This window comes from Dendropsophus ebraccatus, chromosome 3, assembly GCF_027789765.1.
Source record: "Dendropsophus ebraccatus isolate aDenEbr1 chromosome 3, aDenEbr1.pat, whole genome shotgun sequence".
Lineage (NCBI taxonomy): Eukaryota > Metazoa > Chordata > Amphibia > Anura > Hylidae > Dendropsophus > Dendropsophus ebraccatus.
The window spans coordinates 57,117,546-57,142,243 of record NC_091456.1 but is presented as its reverse complement, the minus strand read 5'-3'; the positions used below and the strand labels follow the sequence as shown (position 1 = coordinate 57,142,243).

At 43.5% G+C, this 24,698-nt stretch overlaps 1 protein-coding gene across 11 annotated transcripts in view; it reads right to left on the bottom strand.

The window, feature by feature from the left end:
* Positions 1–24,698, bottom strand: part of PRUNE2 (prune homolog 2 with BCH domain) — a 95,835-nt gene that overhangs the window by 33,390 nt on the left and 37,747 nt on the right. For all 11 annotated transcript variants that reach the window (XR_011362129.1, XR_011362130.1, XR_011362131.1 and 8 more), the window contains exons 3-5: positions 22,482–22,682; positions 10,595–10,771; positions 7,120–7,222 (exon numbers count right to left, since the gene is read on the bottom strand). Coding sequence is in view for 8 of the 11 variants with exons in the window: in XM_069961814.1 (XP_069817915.1) it covers positions 7,120–7,222; positions 10,595–10,771; positions 22,482–22,682 (481 nt within the window). In the remaining 3 variants the exon portion in view is untranslated. The remainder of the gene's footprint in view (positions 1–7,119; positions 7,223–10,594; positions 10,772–22,481; positions 22,683–24,698) is intronic.

Here is a 24,698-nt window from a genome sequence, read left to right as displayed (position 1 = left end):
TTTTTACACTAAATGTTGGTCGAGCCTGGATTTTTTCCGTTTCCACAAGGGGTTAAAAAAGAAAATGAATGCAAAACGTGTAGGTTAATTTCCCCCGAGTACGAAAATACCCCACATGTGGACATAATGTGCCATATGGGCACAGGGCAAGCCACCATAGGGACAGAGCGCCATTTAGAGTCTGGAATGGAGGATGGAGGCCATGTCGCAATTACAAAGCTCCCGTGCTGCCAGGACAGTAGAAACCCCCACAAGTGACCCCATTCTAGAAACTACACCCCAAAACTACTCTCCTGGCCACACAGAGGCTTTGTAATTGCATCATGGCATCCTCTAATGGGAATGGCGGCCATACCTACTTAGCTGGGGAAAAGGGACAATTCTAATTTATTTGGAGGTATTAGGCCAATTATTAGTTTATAAGGTTGAAAATGACAGGTGTCCATCAAATTCAACCTGTGTTGATGCAGAGGAAGGCAAAAAACCCTTGTGAGGCAGACGACAATAGCTTCATCACAGGGGAAAAATTCCTTCCCGACTCCATAATGGCGATCAGAATAATCCCTGGATCAACGTGACCCCTGAAATAGGAATAAGGGAAGGAATTTAGAAAATGTAGAACTCCAATGACGTGTGGTGCGCCTTGAAGCGATCCAGTATGCAGAGGCCGGGGTGATCAGGACAGGCGTCACACTGGAAAATGGCGTCCTTCCTGATCCCCCTGTTACGCCACACTCTGCACTTCTTCTGGGGTCTCCTGTTTTCCAGTGTGGGGGACGTCACCTGGAAAATGTTTCCCTCGTGCGATACAGGGTCTCCCTTTCTCCAGAAGCGCTGGGTCCGCTCCATGGCTGCTAAATATTAGGGCTCTATTACTACCTCCGATATTTTCGGATCGTGCCGCAAGCTACAGTAGCTCGGGCAGCGAGGGACCGGAAGAGGGGGTGCTGGTATAAAAGTTATCCCCGTACAGGTGGTAACCTTTATCCAGCAGTGGGAAGATCAGTTCCCGAACGATCTTCCCACTAACTCCGAGGATGGGGGGGGTCATCTGGGGGCTGGATTCGGCTGTCCCTTCCTTCATACACTCTAAGGGTACGTGCACACTGCAGAATGACGAAGGATAACCCTTTGTGCATTCCGCAGCTGCCACCCGCCGGCGGACTGATGGAGGCGCGCGTCTCCGCTCATGTCACACTCCATTCTATGCACAGGCGGATTTCGCCCTCTGTCCTAAGAATGAACGTGTTCATTCTTTGGACGGACAATGGAATCTGCCCGTGCATAGAATGGAGTCTATGACATGGGTGGAGACACTCACCCGCATCAGTCCGCCGGCAGGTGCCAGCAGCGGAATGCACAAAGGGTTATCCTTCGCCATTCCGCAGTGTGCACCTACCCTAAATCTATAAGTGTACCCTGAGGTACTCTCACAGAGTTTGGAGAATTTCACGCCATACCGTGATCTCTTATTGGTACGGTACTGGCGGGAAAGACGTGTCTGGGGGGCAGCGTACGCTACGCTACCCCCAGACACGTCACTGGATGATGAGGAGGATGAGGATGAATGGAGGAAAGAAGGATCCCCCCATTCATCCTCACTGGCTGTTTCAGTGTGGGAGGCAATAATAACGTATGCGTCCGACACCGAAAACACCCTGGGGGCCATCTTTATACGGGGACTAGTATATGGGGTATGTAAATGTGTAGTGTTGTAGTGTAAAACTTTATTTCATGTAGTGTGGTGTAGTGTAGTGTTTTTTTACGTCTTTTTGACAGTAAGAAAAAAATATCTCTACGCCAAAAAAGAAGCTGCTGATAAATGCCGCACTTGTGTGCGGTACTTATCAGCAGACAGTGGCGGTAGGATATAGGGGGGAAAAACGCCCCTACGCCAAAAAGGAGGAGTTGCTGATCAGCGGCGCACTTACGTGTGATGCTGATCAGCACTCAGCGGCGTTAGGGTGAATAAAAAGTTTAAAAAAAAAAATTTAAAAAAAAAAAACAAAAAACTTTTTTTTTAACCTAAAGCAACTGATCAGTGAATGATATTCACTGATCAGCTGCTAGGGGGCAGTACAGAGAAGCTGACAAAGACTGCCGAAGATAGGGGCCACGGAAATGCCCGAAGAGCCGGAAATTGCCGATGGGACCCGATCGAACCCGGAAGTGAAGACGCGAGGACGCGCGGGACCCAATCGCTGCTCCGGACTCCCAGATCTGGTGAGTATAGTGCACCTACACTATACACACCTGTTCTGCACCCCTCAGCTAACTAGCTGAGGGGTGCAGAACCCGGGGACACTGTTTTTTAACGGTTTGATCGCCGTGATGGGCCGGCCGGTACTGGCCGGCCTATCACGGCGATCGTGGAGGTGGCATCGGCGCCATCTTTTCCCCGGACACTAATGGTGATTGGTGCTGTCTCGGACAGCACCAATCGCCAGTGCTTTCCGGGTCACCGGGTCACCGATGACCCGGAAAGCTGAATTTAGCTGCTATATGCTGTTCTGTATTGATCAGCCTATAGCAGCGATCGTCGGCACGGGAGGGGTTAATCACCCCCCGTGCCGACGAGCAGAGATGGCCTGCTATACATTATAGTAGGCCATCTTCCCCGACCGCTGTGTGTGAACACACAGCAATCAGGGAAACATCGGGCGTAAATTTACGTCCATTTACGCTAAGTACCAGGGCGCGGGGGCGTAAATTTACGCCTGATGTCGTTAAGGGGTTAAAAATCTTTCATAGAGTTGGCATACACTCCTTCACTTGCTCCCCTCCCATTATAATACAAGGGAACCCCTATCTATGATGTTTGTATGCACTACAAGGGGACATGAAAAATAAAACTATTTGTTGACACAATCAAAATGTGAAATACAACATAAAAAAAAAAAAAAGCAATTATAAAAACAAGTAGTCCATGTGAACCTGATCACAGCAAAGAAAAAAGTAGTAGAAAAGTGAGGGTTACCAATGTATGTAAACCCATACACTGTTGCACAGAGTAGGTAAATCTTATTGGGCTAACAAGCAAAAGCTAAAGTGCAAAGTGGAAAAAGGGAAGTAAGAAAGTCACACAACTAAGAAATACTGGGCCATAAAACATCTAGGTAGAGACAAAAGGAGAGGATGAACCCCAGGCAACCTTGTGTTTGCTTTGCGTAAATGCTTTGTCTGGGGTTAAAAATGTAATGTGACAGTAACGTTACAGTTAAACATTACCAAGAATAAAGAGTTACAGTCTGAGACAGCCAATCACTGTCTCAGATGGGAGAACGCTGCAGCCAGTAATTAGCTGAGTGGCCTTTCACTGCAGAGACTGCTTCAGACGTGCAAGCGGAGGCTGCGGTGAGTGGGGAGAAGCCAGAAGGACACCGGGGACAGGTAAGTATAAAGTTTACACATTCCTCAGCTCTCAGCCACACATCGCTGCATGTAATAACACCGCCATACAATGATTTTTAAACATGTTAAACCAATGATTGTTTCTTTAGCTGATTGTTGTCTTTATTACATGGATTAATAATCTGCCGATTGGATCTAATCGCTCTGTGCTCCTTTTCTTCATATAGTAAATAATAAACAAGTATATTTAACTGCCCACACTTCCTGGTGTCCTCCTGCCTCTCCCCAGCTGCAACCGAAGCTTCTACACCCATCTCTGAAGTGATAGGCAGCCAATCACTGACTGAGATGCAACAGCTAATGACGGACGTCTATAATGATCATGATTGCTGAAAAATGTCATAGTGTAAACTAGTGTATAACCCCTAGACGAACCTTGCGGGTACAGCACAGGCGCCTGTCACCAGACGACTCATGAAGTACCCGTGCGGCACAGTGACGTGAACAATACTGATCAATATTTTGCTATGGCAAAGCATTGACCAGTGTATACAATGTAATAATTGCATTTAATAGTCCCCAAGTTTTTTCAAAATATCCCAAAGCTCCTCCCCCAATAAAAGTTTAAACCACCCACTTCCCATTATACAAATAAAAACGAAAAAATAATTAAATAGATTATTATCGTAGTGTGCCTAATTGTCTGATCTATTAAAGTAATAAAGTTATTAAGTGATCAAAACATCCAATCTACACACATATGACAGTAATAATAGTATAATAGTAAAAACTAGAGATCATGGCACCATAAATAATATTTTTGGGATTCCACCATTCATTTTTTGGTAGATTTAAAGGCCATTACAAAGTTTACTTGTTCTTGAAAATGCAAAAAAGAAAATTGGCGCAGTCATTTAAGTCATTTTGGGCTGGGTCATGAAGGGGTTGAATGGCACATATTTAAGTAGAGAGATACCTCATTTACTTCCATTAGAAAATTGTGATTTTGGTCATGCAAAGTTCTGGCTCACTACACCTGAGGCATGCAACCTTGTAACAAATAAGAAATAAATCACAACTGTAGTATACTGCCCTTTGTACACTGCAGCAACTGATCCTAACTACCTGATAATTCCACATCTATTCCTCCAATACACGTGGCTCTGGCCTTTCATGCCACCTGAGTATGTCAGAACAGAAAGGGTAGCTTTGTCTTTCTATGAATCCTAACAAGGGGTTTTTCATAGTGTTTTTCCAGTTGACTGAGCTAATCTGGAAAGTGCATTGTGAATTCTTTTCTTATATATTAGAAGACAATAGTTATGCAGGTGTAAGGAAACTATAAGCTGTTTTTCATGCATAAAGCAGATGAACAATTTTGACCATTGTTATCGGCAATTTTGGCATGAAATTAAAGTAGATTTTTAAAAAAGTCTTTAAAAGGCCAAGCAGTAACCATATACCAACATATTTATGAACAAATTAATGACAGCTTTAAAGAATAAGGCTATGTTCAAACACTGCCAAAATGATGGCCGTTTTTTTGGAGGGGGGGTGGACAGCCATCATTTAACAACAAATAATGTTATGAAGTTAAACCACACCCCTCATTAGGTCAAACACTAAAAGTGACCAGCATGGTGAAAAGTGCAAAAAATAAATAAATGGCACAAATGCTTTATAAACGTGTCTAATGTGTACGTTACAGAAACTGATCCTTACTACCTGTTTATTTTACATCTATTCTTCCAATACACAGATGTGTGGCTCTGGCCTTTCATGCCAACTGAGTATGTCACAATAGAAAGGGCAGCTTTGTCTTTCGATAAAACCTTACACAGGGCTTTTCAGAATAATTTTCCAGGTGATTGAGCTAATCTGGAAAGTGCATTGCAAAAAAGAAAAAAATGCTTAAGGGTGGCTTCACATGTACCGGAAGTTTGCAAGGAAATCCGCTGCGAATCCTGGTACAGTCACTTCAATGGAGTTATATACCCACAGCAGAATTTTTATTCCGCTGCGAGAATGTAACCCGGCCCCTTTAACCCTCGCCGCCCTCAGCAAACGTTACCTGCTCAGCACCGCAGGTCACTGATTGGCTGAGTGGGACCGACGGGAGCTGGGAGCCTCACATGCAGCCGCGGCACCTAGCAGGTAATGTATGCTGCGGGGGGGGGGGGGGGTTAAAGGGGCTGGGTTACATACTCGCAGTGGAATAAAAATTCTGCTGCGGTATGTAACCACATTGAAAATCACACTACTAGGATTCGCAGCAGATTTCGCTGCAAACTTGCAGTGTGAAATCCGCTGCGGATCCGGTGTGTGTGAAGCTACCATAAAGGAGAAGTTTGTTGGCTGTTGGGGGTTGGGGATTGGAAATTATTATGGGCGGAGGGGGGGGGGGTTGGGGACAATATGCTTACCCCTCCCAGTGGAGCATCATGGAGCTCCTGAACCCCGCTGGCTGTCATCCTCTCAGATTTCAAGTACATCACAACCCAGATTCAATATTACAAGTGGATGGGATTAAGCCGCTCAGCCAATCACTGACTGCAGCGGTCTCCTGCCCCAGTCACTGACTGGCTCAGCGTTGCATCCGTCAGTGGGGTCTTGACATAGTTGGAGGGAGCTCAGAAAACAGCTGGCAGGGTCCAGGAGCTGGAAACGGCTCTGCGTGGGCACTGGGACAGGTTACTTCTTTTATTCCCCCCCTCTGGCCCGTAATGAATTTTGTCACACACACAACCAGCGGACTGCTACTTTAATAAATTTGTCTAAAAAAGAAATCGAAGACAAAAAATAGCAGAAAATACTTGAGAAAGCTAACCAAAATACCTTATAACTTCCGACCTTAGACATGTCAAACCAAATTTTCTCTGGGTTTAATAATTTTTAAAGGGCAACTGGATAGAAGCATCTACCCTGCTGACATGTTCCTATAATGTACAGGGTACTGAGGATGAAGGAAAGTTTCTTCCCTCAGCACCATTTTCAGAATAATACCAGTTTATTTGATACGCTAATGATGTGTTTTTAGGGACATTTTTATTAATTAAAATAAGAGAAAACAAATTGAAAGGCTGCTGACACATCATTTTCTTTATTGTTTGAGAACTGAGCCATAGCCAGAAGTGGATCCAGCAAAAAGCATATATATTAATCCTTCCTTTATATTTCCTATGCCTTTTCAATCCATTCCTAGTTTTGGCACAAAAATTGCAGTGGCAGCTCTCCAAAAAACTGCTGTGTGTTTGATGGCAGCCTAAGGGAAGACCAGATGGGCCATGGAGTCTTTTAAGCTGTCAATCTTCTTTGTTTTTAGATTATTTTAGCTCTGTCTTATTTGCGAGCTCGGCTCCCAGTGACTCCAAACATGTCTTTAACTTAATAACCAACAGGGAGGACAAACATTAGATAGGAAAAGAGCAAAATATATCATTTTACTCCAGAATGCCAACAGATAGGATTTGTACCACTAGTCTTGGCAATACTTGACGTCATAAATCAACACTAGATAATAAGATGCTGAAATGGTTCTTTTCAACATAGTTGTCTATAACATTTGTACACTTTTTTCTTTGAACTATTTACATGTAATTGTTCTCTCTTACCCGCACCTATCCTTTTGGTCTTTTACCCTTTAGCAAAAAGTGACGTGTTCTTTGTCCAAATAAACTCAAACCATATGTTTTCATATGAATTGTGCCAAGATTTTGCAGACTCTTTGTCACAATAAAGAGTGTGATCATGTTTATGGGAAGTACTCACAGGAAAAGATTTTCCATGACATAGCTATAGTCAGCACGACTGCTGTCAGGAAGAAAACAGGCAGCAAATACAATGATGGCATTCACTCCCTCGCCATAGTAACCTGCCAAGAAAACAAAGTGAAGAGTTATTACTAAAGATTAAACATAATAAGCATTATGTAAGACATCATCTACACACACAAATCACTGAAATAATGATGATGATATTATAATAATAATAATAATAATAATAATAATAATAATAATAATAATAATAATAATAAATTAAACTTATATGCAGTGTTATAAAGAATATAGTACATAAGCCACAGATTTGTTAAAAGACCGTACTTACCTATATAGGTACCTGTGCTTGTTTTTTTTACTGGCCAATGAGCGTTACTAGAAATGCCTGACACAGCATCCAAATCAACCAAAATTATTCCTTGACTTAAATCTTACATTTATGGGAAGAAATCGGCACATTGCAACGATCCCCACTGAATGTCTCAACATCCTTTTAGTAATAATATTATGCATACTACACTATTCCAATGGAAACATAGTCATCAGAGCTATAGCAGAGACACCAACCTTGGACTGGTGAGCAATGTGCAAGAACTGCAGAGGAAACGCATGAAAAGAGCGCATGTGGTATAAAAAAACAAAACAAAACGTGTGTTTTAAACTGATCTATTAGGCCCCCTTCACACGTCCGGAAAATCTGTCCGGATTTCCTATCAGGAAATCCGGACGGATTTCCGGACTCATAGACTAACATTAGACACATTTTATTATTATTTTTACACTTATACTAGAAGCCCCCCTGGGGGACTTCAAGTATAGTCTCAATGATCTCTCATTGAGATCTATGCAGTATAGTAATACTGCATAGATCAATGAGATAGGCTGCTGCAGCCGAAAGCAATAGAGTGCCGAGTCGGGATAAGTGCCATTACGGCGCAGCCCCCGGTCGGTGCTGGATGCAGGGATCGCCCCTCCACCATCGCGTAGCTGGGGGGGGGGGGCATCCGCCCACTAGACCACCAGGTAAGGGCTGCAACAAGTATTCAGATGCAGCTGTCAACTTTGACAGCTGTATCTGAATACTTAATTAGCAGACACGGGATCAGACCATGCCATGACATGTTATCTATGTTTCTCACTTCAGTATGATTACAAAGATGTGTAACATGTGTAACTTTTATATTATTTGATGGCTTTTAAAAAATTTAAACCTTAAAAAAAAAACTAAATGTGTTTAAAATTGCTCTATTTCCATCCTTATAACGCTTTTATTTTTTGGTCTATGGGGCTGTTTGAGGTGTCTTTTTTTGCACCATGATCTGTACTTTCTATTGGTACCTTGTTTGTACATATGCAATTTTTTTTGATCACTTTTTATTAAATTTTTTTCTGGATTTGATGCAACCAAAAATGCTCAATTTTGCACTTTGGAATTTTTTTGCTCTTACGCTATTTACCGTGCGAGATCAGGAATGTGATAATTTAATAGTTCGGCTGATTACGCACGTGGGGATCCCAAATATGTTTGTTTATTTGTTTATTAATTTATATTTATTTAATGGGAAAAGGGGGGTGATTTGCACTTTTATTAAGGGAGGGGATTTTTTATTAATTAAAACACTTTTTAACTTTTTTTTACATTAACTGGAAGTCCCCCTGGGGGTCTTCAATATACATAGCAATGATCTCTCATAGAGATCAGTGATACATTGCTCTGGCCTGCTGCAGACCAGAGCAATGTATTGCCGAGCCGGGATCAGCGTCAGTGCGACGCTGAGGCCCGGACTGGGCAGGAGATGGGATCTCCCCTCCTCAATCGGAGATCAAGTATAAAGTATTTAAATGCAGCTGTTAGGTTTGACAGCTGCATTTAAATTCTTAATTAGCCGACACGGCAACAGGACCTGCGTCGGCTAATAGAGTCACTCCCCGGCTGCAGATAGCAGCCGGGAGCAGCGCTGTTCAGAGCGGGGTCCCGGCAGCACCCCTTTCTGAACTCCCCTCGCTCCGCCATAATGTACGAGGTACATTATTGGAGTCCTCTGCATTATGTCACTGAGCGCTGTAGTCCTTTCTATGCACATAAAAAAATACACATTGGGAATCTGTGTCCTTTGAACTAATTACTGATGATCTCTTGGGGACTTGGGGGGGAGGGGCAGAGTATATTTAAAAGTATATGCATTGTTTTCTTTGGTATGCTGCTAATAGACTAGCCACATACTGTTATAGCACTGGAGGTGAGCTTCAACTTTGGTTACAGTAACATGCCATAACTTCTAAAGGTAAATCATAATGTTCCTCCAATATTGGCATCATTCCACTTTTTGAAAGGCAATGTTGATCCTAGAAAATATTTGAGGAACTTAATACTTTATTAGGCTGGGTTCGCACTACGTATATTTCAGTCAGTATTGTGGTCCTCATATTGCAACCAAAACCAGGAGTGGATTAAATACACAGAAAGGCTCTGTTCACACAATGTTGAAATTGAGTGGATGGCCGCCATATAACAGTAAATAACTGCCATTATTTCAATATAACAGCCGTTGTTTTAAAATAACAGCAAATATTTGCCATTAAATGGCGGCCATCCACTCAATTTCACCATTGTGTGAACAGAGCCTTTCTGTGTTTTCAATCCACTCCTGGTTTTGGTTGCAATATGAGGACCACAATACTGACTGAAATTTACGTAGTGTGAACCCAGCCTGAATGAGGTTAGGGGTCAGGGTTATATTTGAAGTTCATGATGCCCTTAGGAACTTTTATATTCACAGTCATATTGTTGAAACAGGGCTCATGTGTACCATTACCTGGTATCTGATAACTTAGTGATCAGACTTTAGTAAGAGACATCAGTAAGGTCCTGTCTTTCTACAGGGTCCTTAAAGTTGTCCAGGATTTCTCAATAAACTAGCATTGTATTGACCTCTTTGGGTTCTGTTTATTCTACATACACTTCTATTTTTATTTAGAGTGCTTATTGTGTTCTCAGGCTGTCTTATCTACTTCCTGTGATGTCACGTTCCCTTTCTGTTTCCTGTTCCTGCCAGTGAGGGATCAGTGAGTCATCAGGTGGGTGGGCTAATACATAAACATTTCTTTAGCCCCACCCCTGTAGGAGGAGCTAACATCTGAGTCCAGTAGAAACTGTAGCAGACAAAAACATACAAACAAAAACAAATCCAAAAAACAGCATCAGAGGAAGATGCCCCGGGAAACAGAGGCGGAAAAAGGTCAGAGAGAAAACAGAAAGGGACAGATTACAAATTATTTCCTTTTCCAATAAGAAACAAATGTTGGATAACCTCTTTAAGGCACAGAAAAACTTATTTATGAAAACAGAGATGGCATTATGCCACTAAGTTATTAGACTATATGAAACCTTCCACATTTATAATCAGTGGATATTTAAAACAGCAGAAAGTGACTAAACCTTTAGGTGTCTGTACTCATATCCATACCTCCATGTGAAATCACTTTCTTGTATGGCTCAATGACTCGCATATCAATTCGTTGCTCTTGATCACCGATGATGACAGTTCTCCATAGCTTATTATCAGCTCTTTCTTCTTCTGCTGTGTATTCTTGGATAGATTCTAAATCTCCCTGTAGTGAGTGGCCGAGTGCAGGACGATCATCTACAATGAATTATACATGAATTATTTAATCAATGTTACTTTTATTCTTTACTATTAAAGGGAAACTGTCCCCAAACTGCTTAAATGGCTACATAGCTATGTAAGGGGTGAGACTATCCAAACGTTGAGACATGGTTGGAAAGGAAATCTGTCAAATAAAAAATGCAGTCCAATCTGCAGGCATAATGTAGAGCAGGAGGAGATGATAAAAACTGATGTAGCTTTGTGTAAAAACTTCCAGTGTACCTTGCCCCCATTCATGGAAATCTCTGCTTATTGTGGGCCAAGTAGTCATGTGGGCTGTCCTAAACAGTGATGGACAGCTCTCTTTACATGCACACTTATACACAGACAACTGCCAATCACTAAGTAGGACCGCCCACATGACTAGCCCAAAATAGGCAGATATTTACCTAAATAATTTACCTAGTTATCCTGGAACTTTTCCCAAAATACTATATCAAAACGAGAAAGAACAAAAGGGAAGGACCGCGCTCAAGATAAACCAAAATGTCAAGAGGATTACGGAATTCACTTACTTCGCTTGGGGGATAGATAACCGGTATCTCATCCCCCTCCAAGAAAGCCAATTAAGAGGAGCAATCCCAGTCCATGCGATGCGACGCCACATAAGCAATCACCGAGTGTATAGGATAAGGTTTATTTGACAACGCGTTTCAGTGGCATAGCGGCCACCTTTCTCAAGCCAACAGTACACAATAATAAACAGACAATTTATACAGTGATAGTAACTTACAGATGTTTCAAATCTCGTCCTTAATTTCTCTGGGCACGGGATCGATGCCTCCTCCCCGCGACTTCCGGGAGTGTACGCCGAGTGCGTGTCACGCTGGACCGCAGTGCGCCACATCCGCCACGCCGCCCGCCGCAATGCATCAGACTGCACTTTACTAAATGTTACCCCTTTAGAAAAAGTTAACAAAGAAACATATGGGAGTTTGTGCAATAAAGAGATGTTCTGGATATTTCGTTTGGACAGTTTACACCCCAATGGCTTAAACGAATCCTTAGAACAGATTTACTAGACACCCGTGAGAAAACAGAATGAGTTAATTTTGCATTAGAAATGATATACCATCATGGCCCCTTTTTATTTATATATATATATATATATATATATACATATGTATATATATATATATATATATTTATATGATCATATATAGAATTTTTTATTAATTACATAGATATAGTTTTTTAGAAATTTACAGCACAATATACACATATGGTTTTTAAAGTTTAATTATTTTGGTAGTATAATGTCTATCTATTAACCCAATTATGAATTCTTAGAACTTAATGTTATGTACGTTTTAGTGGTAAATATGTTCCTGCTTGTACTCATTCCACGTGCGTTCCAGGTTGAAGCGCATGTGTTAGAGTTACGTCATCTGGACGCCGCGGGCGCCATGGTTGACGTGTTCTTCCTCCCTTGCGTTCCGTGGTGCGTGTGCGGACCTGGCGTCGGGCCGGCCGCGTCCGCTGCCCAGTGATGCATTGCGGCGGGCGGCGTGGCGGATGTGGCGTACTGCGGTCCAGCGTGACACGCACTCGGCATACACTCCCAGAAGTCGCAGGGAGGAGGCATCGATCCCGTGCCCAGAGAAATTAAGGACGAGATTTGAAACATCTGTAAGTTACTATCTCTGTATAAATTGTCTGTTTATTATTGTGTACTGTTGGCTTGAGAAAGGTGGCCACTATGCCACTGAAACGCGTTGTCAAATAAACCTTATCCTATACACTCGGTGATTGCTTATGTGGCGTGGCATCGCATGGACTGGGATTGTTCCTCTTAATTGGCTTTCTTGGAGGGGGATGAGATACCGGTTATCTATCCCCCGAGCGAAGTAAGTGAATTCCGTAATCCTCTTGACATTTTGGTTTATCTTGAGCGCGGTCCTTCCCTTTTGTTCTTTCTCGTTTTGCTTTTGTTACCGGTGTGGATCTCTACACTCGGGCACCGGACCTGCGCCCTCCCCTTGTGGATGCATAACCATTGAATCTACCTGGCTCTAGGTGTTGTGGGTGTTCCAAGCTATACCGACAATCACCGGGTGAGTGTCACTCTGTGTTTACATCTTTTCTTATTGGATGAGCGCTGCTCTATGTACTACTCCTACCAAAATACTATATATCAGTCTGTCCAGCTCCTCCTGCTCTATAACATGATACCTGCAGATAAGTCTGCATTTGTAATGTGACAATAAAGTACAATATTTCACCTATAAAACATTGGTTTCTAACACCTAACCACATACCACACTACCAACAATAGAGGATAGCCCAATAAAAGGCCTTATACACACATGCCATGTACATGCTGCCTTTACAGCATTGCTTCTAAAACAGAATATCTGGGTAATATGAAATACAATAAAAGCTGGACCATTTTTTTTTTTTTTTTTTACAATTGTTTCCATATGAACCAGGTAAAGTATGGACCCCTAGACTTAAATGAGTGGGCGTTAAAAGATCCTGGCAGCATACTCATGCTGCTATAAATACAGGCAGTATGATAAAGTGACAGGTGCCCTTAATGGCTATCTGTCATTACAACTTTCAAAATCAAGATTTTGTCAAGATTGACAAAATTTTTAAATACGTGTTTTTTTTTTTTTTCTTACTGATCAAGCTTCTGTAATATAGAGAACAGTGCCAAACAGCACTTACGATCCATCAATCTACTGCATAAGGCATTCTTTCTCCTTACAGTTGTTCTTTTCCCATGCTCAATGTTGTTTTGTGCCTGTAAAACCACAAAAATCTGTAATTGAAAAACTGAAATCTGGGAATCATGAAATTCACTCACGCCCATATCGAAATCCATTGACACTGCTAGTATGAACAAAACAAAAGTTTCTGTTGACCATGTTAGCTTTCTAAAGCTGCCATTTCAAGATCACACCCTGTATTTACATGAAGAGTTAGCAACCCTCTCCTAGTTACCATACGCTTATTAAAGCTAATGTGCTCGACTGCTTCAGAGGAAAAGGTCAAATAATAGCAAACAAAGGCGCAATTGTGAGCATAGAAACGGAAGAATTGGCCAATTAGAAGACTCTCTGTTTTATCTGCGCTTCATAGTTACTCTTCCAAATAAATATTGAAGTAGGCCTTTGTTCTCAAATTCAGCATTCCCTGGCATGCTTCATAATCTAGTTGACAAGCGCTAGCAGGTTACATAGCTATGTCTTATCCAAAAGATCATCCAGACAGGATTGAAAACTTCTTGATCACTCAATACCAGAATGAACTTTTAACCCTTGTATGCCCCAAATATCCTGGTGATGTCTAAGCTTTACCAACAATTTCTATATCCCATATATGTGATAAAGTATCTTCATATGCAGTGGAACTTCAACCCTAATCCTTGTTATTGTGATTCTTTGTACGAATTAGACATCTCAGCATGCTACTGAAATATGTTTGGTGTCCTAGACAACAGTTCTTGAGTTATACTCTTCTTTAAATATGCCATCACTGTTCGTGAGTAGTTACCCAGCTTTTATATCGCACTAAAAAGAGACTCTACCTAAAATAGCAATAGCATTTCATTAGCTAACCTATCCTTTTGATGGCTAACCAAAAAAAAAAAAATATATATTTATATATATATATATATATATATATATATATATATATATGCAAAAAAGGGGTCCGTGGAGCCTCAGTTACGAGTCTCAAAACACGGGAATAGCCAGATATCCCTCTCTCCAGAGAAGGAAGCCCATTGCCAAGGGGTGCCTCCTAGTGGGGAGAGCTGGCTATTCCCGTCTTTTGAGACTCGTAACTGAGGCTCCACGGACCCCTTTTTTGCATATTCAAATTTTGCATGGGACAATCAATGGAGACTCGTAAATGAGTACTCCATTGGAATTTCTCACTGTTCTCCCTGAGTTCAGTGATTGTTGTGTTTTGTTGGTCTATTTATCATTGCCCCAGTAGCCAGAATCCTGCTCCACACTGACGAGGGGCAAATACCCCGAAACTGCAGTCTGTGGATGGATGCCTAGCCTTGGTAACCCTTGTCTTATGTCGTTATACTCGCCACAGAGTTAGACTTTGACTCACAGGGGCCACCCTGGTGTTTCCCTATTTAGGTCCCAAAGCTCGCTACAGAGTGAGGACCTGAGGGACTACGTATCAGGGTGGTTTAGGTGCTCTCCCCACTAGGAGGCACCCCTTGGCAATGGGCTTCCTTCTCTGGAGAGAGGGATATCTGGCTATTCCCGTGTTTTGAGACTCGTAACTGAGGCTCCACGGACCCCTTTTTTGCATATTCAAATTTTGTATGGGACAATCAATGGAGACTCGTAAATGAGTACTCCATTGGAATTTTTCACTGTTCTCCCTGAGTTCAGTTATTGTTGTGTTTTGTTGGTCTCTCTCTCTCTCTCTCTCTCTATGTATATTGCAAGCTTTTGAGAGTCTCTATGTCTCTTCATCAGGGACAAAAACCTATGGGAATACTCATGCTATCATACTACGTATATTGGTTTTCCTGTTACTTACATTTGATATTTTTATTGATTTCATTGAACAATGATTTTAATAACTTATATAAACATAAAGGACAACATACTGACCTTAAAGTGCTACTGTGTACCCCTTCCTGCAGTCTGACTTCTCTACACAGGTGTAAAGGGTAAATTTTGCACTTTTCATACCTTATATCATATCACACGTCATGGTGCTTCTTCAAGTAAAAAGTGATCTTTTATCATCTGCAGATTGTGCTAAGTGGGCGGGGCTTCAAAGGTTTTGAACTTTTGGATGAGACAAGATGGAGATAACATCTTGAAACTGATATAGTGAAAGATTTGTCTTTTGTTTGCATATCTGATAAAGGCAGAATACCAGGAAATAGTCTAGTTACCAGGAAAAGGTCTAGTTACATCCCTGACATGTACATGTAGAATGACACCACCACTGTCTGAAAATACCACTGTTGATTTGCAATGGTTGCTAGAAAGAACAGTTGATTTCCTATATCATTTGGATGTGTTGTAAAATAATAAACTACAATACTCACCTCCCCTGCTCCAGTGCCAGTGCTCCAGTCTGCCCCAGTCCCTCTGTTTTTATTAATCTTAACAAGTTCTCCAGGGAACGGTGATGACGTTCTAAACACACCACCGCCTCAACAATTGGCTGCAGTGTGTTTGGAATGTCTTCAGGCACCGGGCAGATCAGAGCACTGGCACTGGAGCAGGCAAGATGAGTATGCTGTAATTTATTACTTTACAGCCCTAGAAGGCAATAGTTTAGAGGTTTATTTATACGAAATTGAAATATCCCTTTAAATTGAGCAGAATTTGTTTAGCATCCTAGGTACTCTAATAAAATACTATACATATGGATCTCTCCACATTTGGGCTCATCAAGGAAAACAAATTATAGAACTTTAACACATCCCATATATTTTTTTTATAATTATCTTGACTAAACCTTGAAGAAAACTTTGGATGTGTTTGCTAATAACAACACACTATGTGGTAGGCAAAACAGAACATGCTGGAGAGATTAGATCATCAAGATCATTCTTGGCAAATTTAAAGGGCTGGCACCATTTACAAAGTTCCCATATTATTTGTTAATCAATGCCAGTTTGTAAATATGAATGTTATGTTTATGGCCGTAGAAGTAGATTCTCTAGCTGCAAGCAGTTTGATGCTAGTGTAGACTGGGGTGCGATTTTTTTTTCTTTAAAGGGATATTCCAATGAAATGTACAGTGTTAGCGATACTGAGCCTTCCCTAATGTCTATTCTTAAGCATATTAGCATTAGAATAGACATTACAACCAAGGACGCTGTCTGCCTCAGGGGCGCTGCAGCTGCAGTACAGTGAAGAGGACTGAGCAATGACTGACAGTTATCCCCGCTCACTCTACTTCACTGTAAGGTGGGAGCAGCACTACTGACACAGGCTGCTTCTCCAACACTAATGTCTATTCTCATATTAATATGCATTTGAATAGAAATTCGGGGAGGCTCAGTATCACTACCAGTACATGCAGCAGCAATAGTTATATCAAAGGGCACTATTACATGAAGCGATAATCGTCCAAATTAATCCGAGTATTGGTCCGTTTAAGAGAGACAACGATCAGCCAATGAAAAGATCATTGGCTGATCATTTATTTAGGCCCAGACCTAAAACCATCGGCCGCCAACCGTGCATCGCTATGTGTAATAGCTGTCAGCTTGGACAAGCTGCTCTAAAGCCACATTGCATGCTGTCGGGACGGATATAGAGCATGGGAGAAGACCTGAGCGTGGACAAGTGAAGTATTTACTGTTTGGGCAAGGGCTCCTCGGACATCGCTAATGATGTCCATTAAGCCCTTGCTAAATGATTTTCAGGCCGTGTAACTGGCCCAGTAAACGAGCACCGATTTCGCAGATATTTTCACCAGAATACCCCTTTAATTTTCACAAGGTATTCAAGACAAGGTATTCTGGGTCAGATTACCTGGAAGAAGTGCCTAGTTAGTTACTGATTAATGGCAGTAGCACTATTGAGCAGTATTGTAGTCAGAAACTAAGCTAAGAGTCCGCATCAGGACATGCATCAGACCAAAGGAAAAGATGGCAGCGTAAGTGGACGGCTTCAAAACAGGGCTAGACAAGTTCTTAGACCAAAATAATATAAATTCATATGTATAGAACTTATCATCCCTCCCCCTTCCCTGTATCCATCCCCTCCTTGGTTGAACTTGATGGACATGTGTCTTTTTTCAACCGTATTAACTATATAAGATCAGGATCTATAGCAAAAAAATCGAGAACCCCAATCTGCAGGTAAGGCATAGCAATCTGCTTAACCTTTAACCCTATTTGTAAATCTACATCCTGGGAAGGTTCCATTTGTACATCTTGATGTACATGTACAGTACATGATGGTGTGGTGATCTGATGTAGACAAGCTGTGTCTATGCAATCGCCATGTAGTAAGGAGTTTTATTTGTTGATAAAACAAAATTACACCAACAAGTGAAAAGTAAAGTTCCCTGAGTTGCAACAGATTTGATTTAGAGCTAATTTTGCGCTAATTCTGTCAGTCGACTACACCATGGGTTCAGCTTTCAGTATAACGTATAAGGTGTGGTGGCCTTTTGAGGTATAAACGCAGGGGCGGTCTTGGCATTTCTGGGGCCCCAAGCGAAGTTATGTCTGGGGCCCCTCCCTCAACACAGTAATATATTCTCCTTGTGTGCTTCCCCCAATAGTATATACCCCTTGTGTCCTGCCCCCAGTAGTATATACCCCTTGTTTGCTTCCCCCAGTAGTAAATAGACATCTGTGTGTTCCCCCAGTTATATATAGCCCCCCCGTGTGCTCCCCCAGAAGTATATAGACCTCCTGTGTGCTGCCCCAGTTGTATATAGACCCCCTGTGATCTGCTCCCAGTTGTATATACCCCCTGTGTGCTCCCCCACTAGTATATAGGCCCCCTGTGTGCTCCCTCAGGGGTATTTAGCCCGCCTGTGTGCTCCCCCACTTTGATATAGACCTTCTGTGTGCTCCCCCACTTGGATATAGACCCCTGTGTGCTCCTCCAGTAGTATATAAACCCCCTGTGTGGTTCCCCCAGTAGTATATAGACCCCCTGTGTGCCCCACTAGTATTATATAGACCCATTGGGCGACATGTATCATCCGGCGTATGGATGATTTTCGGCGGAAAGTGCCGATTAGCGTATTTTTTTATTCGCAAATGGCCGATTTGCAAATAAAATATTTGCAAATCGGTACTTTCCGCCGAGTACGCCGGGGGGCAGGGAGGGGGTGTGAAGGGGGCGGAACGGAGGGCGCGGACTCAGAGTCCGCGCGATTCACCATCCGTTCCGCCAAAAGATATGCCGAAAACCTACTCCAGTCCTCAGCTGGCGTAGGTTTTCGGCGGTGCGCACCAGAGCGCACGGGATTTATGTAGAGGCAGTTGCCTCTACATAAATCCCCGTAGCGCTGGAGATGCGGGGACATTTATAAGTCCGGCGTAAAAAACGCCGGACTTAATAAATGTCCCCCATTGTGTGCTGCCCCAGTAGTATACAGACCCCTGTGTGCTCCCCCAGTTATATATAGACCACCTGTGTGCCTCACAAGTAGTATATAGACCCCCTGTATGTTCCCCCAGTAGTATATAGCCCCCCTGTGTGCTCCCCTATTTGGATATAGACCTCCTGTGTGCTCTCCAAGTTGTATATAGACCCCTTTCTGCTTCCCCAAGTAGTATATAGACCCCCTGTGTGCTGCCCCCAGTAGTATATAAACCCCTCTGTGAAGCCCCAGTAGTCTATAGCCCCCCTGTGTGTTCCCCCTGTTATATAGCCCCCCCTGTGTGCTCCCCCCATTTATATAGACCCCTTATGTGCGCTCCCCCAGTTAAACAGACCCCTGTGTGCTCCCCCTCCCATATAGTATATAACACAATAAAACAAACACTTATACTCACCTGGGTCCGGGCGTCTCCTCTTCTCTTTACTCTTGTGGCCGCAGGAAAGGTTTTCCCTGCGATCACAAGAGGCCGCACTCCCCTTGTCCTGGCGCCGATGCTCCAGTGATGTCACCACAAGGACAAAGCTGCCACTTGTGACTGCAGGGAAAACCCTTCCTGCGGCCACAAGAGTGACTGACAGGAAGGGAGACAATGTCTCCCGCCCTGTCAGTGCTGTTGCATGTAACTATGAGCGCTCATTACGAGTGCTCATAGTTACAGTTCAGATGGCAGCAGCGAGCAGGGCAGCGGCCCTGTCCAGTGGTCTTGAGCACAAGAGCGGGGCGTGGGGGCCCCCCTGGATGTTGGGGGCCCCAAGAGATCGCTTGGGGTGCTTAGTGCCAAAGACCGCCACTGTATAAATGACAGATAATGTAGTTGGAAAAAGGGATCGGGCATGATGGAAAATCACTCCCTGACCCCTTTTGTTCTCAGAGAGATAAACCACTGTCAGCAGCTGCCTGCTGCTCTCTTTGCGCATTCTTGTGACCAGTTTGGGTTTCAATGCTCAAAGCCCCAGCCAATCAAAATGTTTGGCATATCCCTAGTAAGAATTCTATGAATGTAAAGTCACAAATGTGCACTGCTATCTTCATTATACTCTATACAAGTACTTGGTTTGCTGTTTCCATAACCACAATAGCCAGGGGCGTAACTAGAAATGGCTGGGCCCCACAGCAAACTTTTGATTGGGGCCCCCCCCTCCTCGACCAACCACTATGCCATCAACACACCCAGCTCTACACAGGTTCTATACACCATATAAATTACACTGCAGTTATATTAAGTGACTCACAGGGGACGCCTTCTCTCATTAGAGTTGTTTCCTTTTCATTTTCTTCTCCATCTGTCCTGGGCCATTATAAGAACTCCGAGCCACGAATCCACAGAATCTGCCAGACAGACAAATTAGGCTCTGTGTAGACAGCTTATAGATTGCCCCTTGTTCAGTCCTCCATATAGATGGCCCCATGTGCATCTACTATAGTAGAGATCCCCCTCTGTGTAATCCATTTATAGTAGATGACACCCTCTGTGCATCACCTATATCAGAGGTAGGGAATCTCTGCTCTCCAGCTTCTGCAAAACTACAACTCCCATCATGTATGGACAGTCAAAAATAAAGCTGTAGTTTTGCAATAGCTGGAGAGCCAAGGTTCCCTATCCCTGCCCTACAGTATATGGTCCCCTCTGTGTAGTCCTCTTAGATGACCCCTCTGTGTCGACCCCCCCAGTGTAGTTCCCCTTATAGATGCCCCCTAGTCCCCTTCATAAATGGCCCCTCTGTGTAGTTCCCCTTTTAGATGGCCCACATTCCCCATAAAAGTAGCCCCCAGTGTTGTCCATCCCGGTCCCGCATATAGGTAGCCCCCAGTGTTGTCCATCCCCGTCCCGCATATAGGTAGCCCCCAGTGTTGTCCATCCCCCATATAGGTAGCCCCCAGTGTTGTGCATTCCCATCCCCCATATAGCCCCCAGTATTGTGCATCCCGCCCATATAGCCCCCAGTATTGTGCATCCCCCATATAGCCCCCAGTATTGTGCATCCCCCCATATAGCCCCCAGTATTGTGCATCCCCCATATAGCCCCCAGTATTGTGCATCCCCCATGTAGCCCCCAGTGTTGTCCATCCTTAGCCCCCAGTGTTGTCTATCCTTAGCCCCCAGTATTGTCCATCCCCTTCCCCACATAGCCCCCAGTATTGTGCATCCCCTTCCCCATATAGCCCCCAGTATTGTGCATCCCCTTCCCCACATAGCCCCCAGTATTGTGCATCCCCTCCCCCACATAGCCCCCAGTATTGTGCATCCCCTTCCCCACATAGCCCCCAGTATTGTGCATCCCCTTCCCCACATAGCCCCCAGTATTGTGCATCCCCTCCCCCACATAGCCTCCAGTATTGTGCATCCCCAGCCCCCACATAGCCCCCAGTATTGTGCATCCCCTCCCCCACATAGCCCCCAGTATTGTGCATCCCCTCCCCCACATAGCCTCCAGTATTGTGCATCCCCTTCCCCACATAGCCCCCAGTATTGTGCATCCCCTTCCCCACATAGCCCCCAGTATTGTGCATCCCCTTCCCCACATAGCCCCCAGTATTGTGCATCCCCTTCCCCACATAGCCCCCAGTATTGTGCATCCCCAGCCCCCACATAGCCCCCAGTATTGTGCATCCCCTTCCCCACATAGCCCCCAGTATTGTGCATCCCCTTCCCCACATAGCCCCCAGTATTGTGCATCCCCTTCCCCACATAGCCCCCAGTATTGTGCATCCCCTTCCCCACATAGCCCCCAGTATTGTGCATCCCCTTCCCCACATAGCCCCCAGTATTGTGCATCCCATTCCCCACATAGCCCCCAGTATTGTGCATCCCCTTCCCCACATAGCCCCCAGTATTGTGCATCCCCTTCCCCACATAGCCCCCAGTATTGTGCATCCCCTTCCCCACATAGCCCCTAGTATTGTGCATCCCCTTCCCCACATAGCCCCCAGTATTGTGCATCCCCTTCCCCACATAGCCCCCAGTATTGTGCATCCTTAGCCCCCAGTATTGTGCATCCCCTTCCCCACATAGCCCGCAGTGTTGTGCATCCCCTTCCCCACATAGCCCGCAGTGTTGCCCCTCTGATTAAAAAAACAAACACATAACTCACCTAACCCCACGCTCCCCCGTCGGTCGCGGGTCTCCTCTTCTCTCTGCCTCCGCCCGATGAGCAGCCCTCTGGTGAAGTCCCGGCAGCGTCATCGCTGAGCGCTCAGTGTGCGCCGCGGCGGCTGGGACTTCCGGTTTGTGTTCTTAGTACCGGAAGTCCCAGCCGCGGCGGCGCACACTGAGCGCTCAGCGATGACGCTGCCAGGACTTCACCAAAGAGCTGCTCATTGGGTGGGACACTCTTGTGATCGCAAGCAGAATGCTTGCTTGCGGTCACAAGAATGATTGACAGGGCGGGAAGCCTATGGCTTCTCGCGCTGTCAGTCAGAACACTGAACACCCGGGAGGCCCGCTCGGCCGCCGGGTGTTGCAAGCGGTCATCTTCGGGGGGGCCAAGGCCACGGGCCCCCTGATATTAGGGGCCCCGTAGCAGCCGCTACGGCTGCTACGGCGGTAGTTCCGCCCCTGACAATAGCCTGTTACCACTGTTAATACTCTGGTAACATGCATGCTGTCAGTCTGTGCTCTTACCATTTCCAGTGTAGTCAAAGGAATCAGCTTCATCTGGAGTATCAAGATCGTCTACGTTAATATCAAGTTCATCTGGAGTATCAAGATTGTCATCAGAAAGGAGAGAACCTTCGCTGTGGTCCAGGGAAAGGTTAATGTTGGGAGCTGTGAGCTTGATTTTCCTGGCATGGGAACCATTTAGATCCAATGAATTGGGAGGCTCTAAAAAAAGAAATAAGAAAAAAAAATCTTTACTTTTCACGGTAAATACTTGGTGCTATACAGAATGGCCATCACCATAGAATGTACGACAAGTACAAAATGCTTGTATTACATATTGACACAATTTAGCTTTCGAGCTTCATGGGCAAGGAAATGCTGGTGTATTGCTCAGGCTGGTTTATATCAGAAATCTTTATTGTTGTATAAAATATATTTGTGCTTCTAGTAAACCACTCTTTACTGGTAATAATCCACCTACATTTACATATCTTTCTATAGTAAGGGACCGTGTTAGCCAGAAAAATCCATGTGGGGGTAAATACTTTCCATCAAAGTATTTTAGGATCGATACCTTTATTGGCCAACAAAATTGTTATAATTGCTAGCTTTCTGGATTCAAAAGATCTCTTTGTGAGACAAGTTTACAAATGAATATCTTACAGAAACAGCACAAACGGGAAGACGGAGAAAAAAAAAGACATCTGTGAAAGACATCACATAGATAAGTCAGTGCAATAAAAAGAACGTGTTGTAAATCACAATTTTTTTTTTTTTTTACTTGTGATTTATTTCCTGTTTTTTTCAGTTGTAGAGATAAAATTATTCAGAATTTGGTTGATTTCCTGTTACCAGAGAATGATGGAAACTCAGATAACAGTCACATAGTCTGTCATGTCTTATTATATCGATGTGATAAACATTTATAATAACTCTGCAACCTGAATAATCCACCTCTCACCTCACTCCTCCTCTGCCAATCCCTTCACAGGCTCTCCATTGCCCTACAACTTCAGTTTAAACATACAAGGCCATTCACAACCTGTCCCCTCCATACTTTCTCTTACTTGGTCTTCCAAAACCGCCATAGTATGTGAGTGTTACTGCTCATCCTTTTCCAGAATGTTCCTTACTGTAAGCAAATATTTAAAAGACTTTATCACTGCACTATGTAAACCTCACTGACACAGCTACCAGTGTGATTTTTCTATTCTTTTGTACCTAGTACAGTCTGTCTAACAAACTTTATTACTAATTCTGCACCCTGAGGCAGTGAGGTTCCATCTCACACGTCTTGTTCTTGGCATTGCAGGCTGCAGGCTGTTGACTGTCAAAAAGTCGTTCCGATGATTGCTTATTACGGCTGTCTATAATGATCACTTTTTTTGAACGACTATTGAATTTAGTACATAAAATAGTGAAAGGACGGTGAAAAACAATGTGTCTTAACAATTAAAAAAAACGTCCGCAAAGTCAGTTTAAAACGAAGTGGCTAGAGTTTCAAAACCTAACTGTACCCTGAATCTAGAATAGATTGTCCGGCTCCAAGGCTGCTCTGATTTGCTATCATAACTATGTGCTAATAATGACTATTTGATTTTTTTTTAAAAATACCCCCTCTAAAGCTTTACTTTATGTTATGACCATTGAGTTTTATGTCGTTTAAACACTTATCATACTCGGTTAGACATGCTGAACTGTTTGGTTGTGTTTTTGATGTTCTGTTCTGCTCTGTATGGAGCAATGTATTTGTGGTATTGTCGCATGATGGTAATGTTTGTATTGCTATAAACCTTAATAAAAAATTTGAACAAGAAAAATAACGTCCGCAAATCATTGTCATGAACATTAATTTGACTTCCGCACAAACAGCATCTGTTATTTAACACATTATGGGGGACATTTACTGTATGAAACTGTGAACCTTGCATTTTCTGGTACAGAGGGGTCTGATGTTAAAACTTTTATTCACACATGCTTGTTTTGCAAATACATTTTTGCATCTGGCCCCCGTACGCCAGACACACCAGAGGGGCAGATAGGGGGCAGAAAAAGGGCAGAACAATTTAACAATTTGAAATTGCTTAAAGCAAGACAGTGGACATTGACTTTAATGGGTTTGGCTACATAATATTATGACCATATTCAGATAGAAAACTGTTCTCTTACCTGGCACCATCTTTCCTGTATAGTCTGCATTTTTATTAGGATATTTCATCCTAACTCTCTAGATATAAT